General features: G+C 42.1%; 1 protein-coding gene across 4 annotated transcripts in view; it reads right to left on the bottom strand.

The window, feature by feature from the left end:
- Positions 1-6087: 6087 nt before the first annotated feature.
- mylk4a (myosin light chain kinase family, member 4a) overlaps positions 6088-7500 on the bottom strand; it is a 19086-nt gene continuing 17673 nt past the window's right edge. For all 4 annotated transcript variants that reach the window (XM_030363032.1, XM_030363028.1, XM_030363029.1 and 1 more), the window contains 4 exons: positions 7453-7500; positions 7009-7087; positions 6548-6602; positions 6088-6322 (listed from right to left, as the gene is read on the bottom strand). The exon at positions 7453-7500 is cut by the window's right edge and continues 105 nt beyond it. In XM_030363032.1, coding sequence (XP_030218892.1) covers positions 6558-6602; positions 7009-7087; positions 7453-7500 — 172 coding nt within the window. In that variant the 3' untranslated portion in view covers positions 6088-6322; positions 6548-6557. The remainder of the gene's footprint in view (positions 6323-6547; positions 6603-7008; positions 7088-7452) is intronic.

Raw genomic sequence — 7500 nt, 5'->3', positions numbered from 1 at the left:
CTGCTATGCCCCGGTGGTCCTTAACTGACAGGAATTCAGGCACTATTTGTTATCTTTAGGCCCAATGAGTGCATCTGGTTTGGGTTTGGCTCCTCTAGATTGCCCCTGGAGATGTGGACGGAGGGGGACTCAGGGTATTGGAGAGAGATGTGGGGGCCGACGGAGGGGTTGGGGTGTTCTAGCAGAATTACTCTCTCACTCTCCTGCCCTCGCTGTGTCTCTGTGTCTCTCTCTCTCTCTCTCTCTCTCTCTCTCTCTCTCTCTCTCTCTCTCTCTCTCTCTCTCTCTCTCTCTCTCCCCCTGTCTCCATCTCTCCCACCCTCTATCTCTCTCCCACCTCTCTCTCTCTCTCTCTCTCTCTCTCTCTCCATCTCGTCCCCCATTCTCTCGCTCTCTGTCTCTCTTTCTCCCCCACTCTCTCCCTCCTGTCTCCATCTCTCCCATCCTCTCTCTCTCTCTCTCTCTCTCTCTCTCTCTCTCTCTCTCTCTCTCTCTCTCTCTCTCTCTCTCTCTCTCTCTCTCTCTCTCTCTCTCTCTCTCTCTCTCTCTCTCTCTCTCCCTCCCTCCCTCCCTCCCTCCCTCCCTCTCTCTCTCTCTCTCTCTCTCTCTCTCTCTCTCTCTCTCTCTCTCTCTCTCTCTCTCTCTCTCTCTCTCTCTCTCTCTCTCTCCATCTCCCCCTCTCTCTCTCTCTCTCTCTCTCTCTCTCTCTCTCTCTCTCTCTCTCTCTCTCTCTCTCTCTCTCTCTCTCTCTCTCTCTCTCTCTCTCTCTCTCTCTCTCTCCATCTCCCCCTCTCTCTCTTTCCCTCCTTAAACTGAATTCCTCACCGTTCCAACGTCTCACGTGTGTATTCAGGTTCCAGGCCTCAGGCTTCTTAAAGTAAGCGATGCGAAGACGCACGGAGGAGAAATAAGAAGGGGGGAGCAAAAAAGATCTTTGGCAGAAATCAGAATCACCTGTTTTGCCAAAAACGACCGTTCAATAAGGGCCTTGAACTGAATGTGATTCAGTGTGTCTGTGTTCAGTGCTGCAGGAATGTAACGTGAACTCTGGGCGAACCGGGCCTGATGCAGAGAGTTTTGTGTCTTGTGAAATGAAGTGTGAGGAAAACAAATCGCCCAGGCCCAACATGTTGTTTTCAGCATTACGGACGAGGGGGGGGGGGGGGATCTGATAGGAGAGCACTCTGATTGAATTATATGTGGTATTTCACAATGGTACCATCATATTTCAAGTCATTACGTCGACTCAGTGTTTGTACTTTTCAAATTGGAGAGAATTAAGAAGAAAGGAAATAGGCAAGTCTTCTGCAAAGGTTTAGAAAAAGGTACTGGGGATTTTAATAAGCAAACAGACCAACCTATACTATACATAAAAACCCTTGTCATGGATTAGATCACTGAAAATGTCTATATATTGCTTATATCAGTCGCCCACCGCCCATATATGCAAATTAAATTCCCCCCAAAAAGTTGCCATCCGGCAGATATTTATTTATGTTTCATAATTACAAGAAGCAGTATACATTGGATATATAATGTTTGAACCCAAAATATTGGTTAACACAATGTTATGACAAAAATCGGTGCAAATAACTGTACAACAATTGCATGTTCCAAATGCGTTTGTTATTATAAATGAATGGATAAATGCCCAAGTCTCCTCACGTCTCTCACTCTCTACTGACTGTAAGAGAAGAACAGTTAGGAAGAGAACAGCTTAAATGGATTTGCGTATTTTCCTAGTAGAGTTGATAGAGAAGAGTCGGAGGGACAGACAGACAGACAGACAGACAGACAGACAGACAGACAGACAGACGGACAGACAGACAGACAGACAGACAGACAGACAGACGGATGGACGGACGGACGGACGGACGGACAGACAGACAGACAGACAGACAGACAGACAGAAAGACAGACGTATAGAAAGAGATGTAGGAAAAGAGATAGATGAATAGATAGATAGATAGCGAGAGAGAGAGAAGAGAGAGAGAGAGAGAGAGAGAGAGAGAGAGAGAGAGAGAGAGAGAGAGAGAGAGAGAGAGAGAGAGAGAGAGAGAGAGAGAGAGAGAGAGAGAGAGAGAGAGAGAGATAGATAGATAGATAGATAGATAGATAGATAGATAGATAGATAGATAGATAGATAGATAGATAGATAGATAGATAGATAGATAGATAGATAGATAGATAGATAGATAGATGGATAGATAAATAGACTATCCACTTGGAGCATCCACTGTTTTGGCCACTGCCCCAACACCTTGTTCTGATATCCTTTTTTTGAAGTCTCTCCACTCTCTATTAGTTACGCTTTTAGCTTCTCCTCATGTTTTAAATGGCAGGAGAACCTCGTAATAAAGAAGTAATCTAATCTGTGAACATTTGCTGTAAGCACTGGGGGCAGCGAGGTTTGTTATAGAAACCATTACAGCGATCGTGTAATATTTTAGGGTTTTAAAACCTCCTTCCAGACTGTAATACATGTCTGGGGCCGCCAATGTCGCTTGAGCAAAGCTAACAACTTAAAGATTTTCCATTTCATTATTTTCATGGCTTTTCTATGGCTGTAGAATCGGAGAGATTTAAGAGTTCAAACACAAGCGGATGAATTATATTCAGAGCGGTACGACCACGACCTCTGTGGATTCCCCTCGTCGTCTGCTAACAGTCTACATGTCTACGACACAAAGTCAAATGCAGTGACAGGGACACGCACAATAAAATCCTTTCTGACTATAAATATTTTTTTTTTTCACTCTAAATGATCCTTACCTTAGCTTTCTCAACGGGATTTGGCTGTAGAAGTTGTCATTAGGCAGGTTCACTCCTCTGGTTGGGAAGTTTGCCTTTTCTTTTTGAACGAATGTGTGATTAAAAATAAGTTTAGTTCTCCCCAATAAAGTCTGCCTACCTCCGGCGCTGCCCTGCGGGTCTGGACAAATAAGTACTTTCAGTGTTTCAATACAGCAGACTGTCCGGCTGTCCGACCCTACCGTATACTTTGTGGAAATTCTGCGTTGCGTGTAATGTACGCTTGCTTCCCAGGATTCATAGTCACTGTGTTTCCTCACTGTCCTCTCTCTGTCTGTGCTGTGTGTGTGTGTGTGTGTGTGTGTGTGTGTGTGTGTGTGTGTGTGTGTGTGTGTGTGTGTGTGTGTGTGTGTGTGTGTGTGTGTGTGTGTGTGTATGTGTCTGTGTGTGTGTGTGTGTGTGTGTGTGCGTGCATACGTGCGTGCATGCGTGCGTGTTTGTGTGTGTGTCTGTGTGTGTGTGTGTGTGTGTGTGTGTGTGTGTGTGTGTGTATGCATGCATGCATTTGTGTGTATGCGTGTCAGTGTGTATGTGAGTGTGTGTGTGTGTGTGTGTGTGTATGCATGCATGCATGCATTTATTGTGTATGCGTGCATGCCCGTCCATGTGTGAGTGTGTGTGTGTGTGTTTGTCTGAGCGTGTGGTGTGTGTGTTTTTTCACAAAAAATCCCCCGGTTTGACCTCTGCTGAAATTCTCAGGTCCCCAATTCATTCTCCTACTGAGTATCTCTAAACTCAAGCCCACTCTCCCCCCCCCCCCCCAAAAGCAAATCTGTATCGCACTAAATCTGCTCCCTGGTTTATTTTTCCAGGTGAACAAACTGTATTGTCCGCTGGCTCCCTCACTTGCTCCTAATTAAGGCTCCTTCTGGAGGCCTGTTCGCTTTCATCTCCCTGTGCTGCCGGTTCGTGGGAGGGCCAGACTGTTCCACAAGTTCTCACACAAAAGCCGTTGTCCGAAAAATACGATATATTTGATTAAGTGACGGTATGCTCCCAGCAACCCAAAAATACCCAAGAACTGTATTTTAATTCAATTTACGTATTTATTTATTTAATTTTTCAGACAGTAAGGCCAAGTTAAGGCTGAACTCTTTGGCGTCCAGGTGGACATTCTGACTCAGCCTTAATGTCTTTTGCGTTCACCGTAACCTAATTATCCGAGATTGAAGGCATCAAAGAAGTGACTGAGCCGAAAAATATCCATGAATTAGTTAAAGGTGTAACCTATTGACCACGAGGGCTACCTCATCAAACGCCCTGTTTGGATTTCCAACCGACTGCGCCGCACAGTTTTTTGTTTTCCTGCAGATTGTTTTCTAAAACCGCTATAATCCGTGACATTGCGATGGGACCCTTAAACTGAGCCCTCAGGGTATCGCTGGGGCAAAGGTTCCAGTCAAAGGCACGGCCCTGCAGCATGACTCCCTTAAGGCCTGAAAAGGTCGAGTCCTCCCAGCCTCTTCAAAACCATCTTACGGTCGTGTTTGATGTTAACAAAGCAAAAAATGGAAAGGATGATTTGCTTAGTGTTTTAAGTTCAGTTTGACGTTAACAAAGCAGTTGAGTTTAAGAAAATGAATTTAAAGATGGAATGGATGATTTGCTAAATGATTTAAGTTTGGTTTGACATTAATAAAAGCAGTCGAGTTTAAGAAAATGTATTTAGAAATGGAATGGATGATTTGATAAATGTTTTAAGATTGGTTTGACTTTAACAAAGCAGTTGGGTTTAAGAAAAAGTATTCAAAAATGGAACAGATGATTTACTTACATTTTTAAGCATATGAGATATCAAACATCTTCATTAATAAAACTCATTGGCCACGAAAAATACTTTCTTTAATAATTGAATGCATTCGAATGATCAGGATTTGTTTTGATATATTTATCTTCACTGTGCTGTCAGTTACATTTGTGGAAAATGTGCAACAGGGGCATATTTCCTTAAGGAAATAATATATTTCAAGAAAGCCAATCTCATGAGCGTTATATAATTTCAATTTAGTTTAATGCTTCAAAAGTCAACATTGAATCCTTTGAAACTCTATTGTCAGAACAAAGACAGCATTGTTTACCTTTGCATACATTTTTCTAAGACAACAAATAATGTTAAAATACAATCAGGCAACACTCACACACGGTCTATAACAAAATTGCAAAACAAAATGCTAGGAGAATAGATAAACCAATATAAATCTATGAAAATGTACAAACCACAACGGTAGGTAATTTAGACTTTTTACCTAACCTTCACGGAAGGTAAATGACACGTCATATTCATGTGAACATGCATTGAGCAGAATGTTTAAGTACAAGGCCCAGTGTAAGAACAACTGTAGCATATTGTCATTTAAATAGATTAATTATTTGTTAAATAATGAAATAAGTAAAACTATCCATGCAACCCTTCCCCTAAATTTAACCAATTTGTCCAAAAAATTAATTGCCAATAAAACTTAGAAATCAGTTATAAGACTTGAATTATTTTAAGTAAAAATGTCATCTCTTGACACACATGGAAAAATCATAGTAATACAAAAAAAGTCACAACTCAAATCCCACAAGCCTTTGCAAAAATTTCATTTACCATAGGTTGATATTTTGTAACATTTAAAGTAATAAAGTGCAAATTCTACGGCTTAAGAAAACTAATCCTCTACCTTTACCATAATCTCTCACATTAATCAAACAATACTTCTAGGCAAAACTAGTCCAGGGCAATTCTAAATTAAAAAAACTTTCCACAAAGTTAAAGAAATCCAACGACAATTAACTCTATATTACAAGATCTCAGTTCTTTAACTATAAAGTATATATTTCTGAATTAATTTACAGCCCCTGTCACACGGAAACAAACTTTCTTTCTTTCGGCAATTTTAAAAGAGCATGATGGACATATATAGTGACTAAAACAGTTTAGTATGGCAGTAGCTGAGGAACAGCTCAAGACATATGGGCTTCTCTACGGGTTGTTGGAGTATGCAGTGACATGAACAGCGGCATTGAACCACAGCATCATGTGAGAATGTAAGGGTGTGTTTAGAGAGTCTGTATCGAAAACTATCCTGATCCGAATCACTCCGACTGACCTGTGTGTACGGGTGTGAGTATGTGTGCGTTTTTTCACTTTTCCTTCACATGCTTGACTGCCTGACATCCATCCTCTCAAGATCAAAAACCAAACAATATTTATTGGTATAACAAGCAACCCCCCCCCCTCCCCTCCCCCCCCTCCCCCCCCCCCCCTCCCCTCCCCCTCCCCCCCCCCCCCCCCTAAGAAAGCAGCAGTTTCAGTTCTGTAACATATCACACATAAACTGATCAATAACTCACAATCCAAAATGGATGTCTTCCTTTTAGCATTCGGGTCAATCTTGGGACATTTGAATAGCAGGCACGTAAGCTATCCTTCAGTCGCTTAAAATCCAGCACTGCATGTTTAAATGCGTACAACATTGTTGGTCCAGGTGGGTGCCAGATAGAGCCATAGCATCATTGAAGTGGAGTCCTGGAAAATAAGGTTAGAACTCATGTGGAGCAAAGGCCTCTATACAGCGTTCCCCGTTCAAAGTGTGGGGCATGCCTCCCCTCTAGTGGTCAGATTGAGTGAAGTTTTGGACGACATGGATATTGTGTGCTAGGAATGGATGATAGGTATTGATTGGGGATTGACATTTGTGCTGCAGAATTGCTGAATCGATAAACAGATGATGGATAATAGGGGAAGACTCACCTTAACGATCTTAGGGTGGGATACACGAAGACCGTCTTGATTTGCACATGGTTTTCTGTGTATATACAAAATGAATATTCATAGGATTTAGATTTATATTTTGGGCATTTAACAGACGCTTTTATCCAAAGCGACTTACGATAAGAACATTTGTCAGAAGAAAGAGAAACAACAATGTATCGCTGTTGGTACAATAAGGATGTTCATAGAACCAAGTGCCAAGCACCAACAATTGTTGGGTTAACCCATTCCCCGTGCACAAAAAAGATAGCTAAGATAAGATGCTACACGATGCTAAGTACTATTTTTAAGTGCCAGGACGTGCAACATTCAAGATAATAAGAGAATGTATTAAGCTCACAGCTAGAGAATATTCGAGCAACAAAGTAAAAAAAAGCTTTTATACTTTGTTGCTTTTTTTTAAGTGGCAACAATGCAAGACTGAGAGGCTTCTAGTGTACCCTAGTGTAGAGGCGATGGTGGAGCACAGGGTCAGAGAGCCACGGGTGTTTCAACGCTTCAGTCGCCCCCATCCTCCAGCTGCACAGAGGACATGTCCACACAAGATGAAGGGTTAGTCGCCCCTCGAATCAGCAGGAGAACCTCAGACTACGAGCTTAGAGATTGTTATTGGAGCAGTCGTGAGAGTTGTTGAGGTTCTCGAAGAAATGTACACATTGGGTGTAATGGAAAACGACCAACTTTTCGGACAGAAGATGTTCTTCTAATTCTTATATTTTAGCGAATGTCCATCGTTTAACAAATGTATACATAAAAATGCCAACACTTGAGACCCAAATGTAACCGTTCAACACTCTTTAAGCGTGTTGAACACAAAACAGTTACAAAACGACCACGCAATTAACAATGAACAGCAAGACAGGAGTCACGTGTCTCCGGCTTACGTCTTGTTGACGACCAGGAGCCTGGTGATGAAGTCTTTGGCCTCGGCG

This window comes from Gadus morhua, chromosome 8 (genome assembly GCF_902167405.1).
Source record: "Gadus morhua chromosome 8, gadMor3.0, whole genome shotgun sequence".
NCBI classification, from domain to species: domain Eukaryota; kingdom Metazoa; phylum Chordata; class Actinopteri; order Gadiformes; family Gadidae; genus Gadus; species Gadus morhua.
This window is presented reverse-complemented; position numbering and strand designations above follow the sequence as displayed.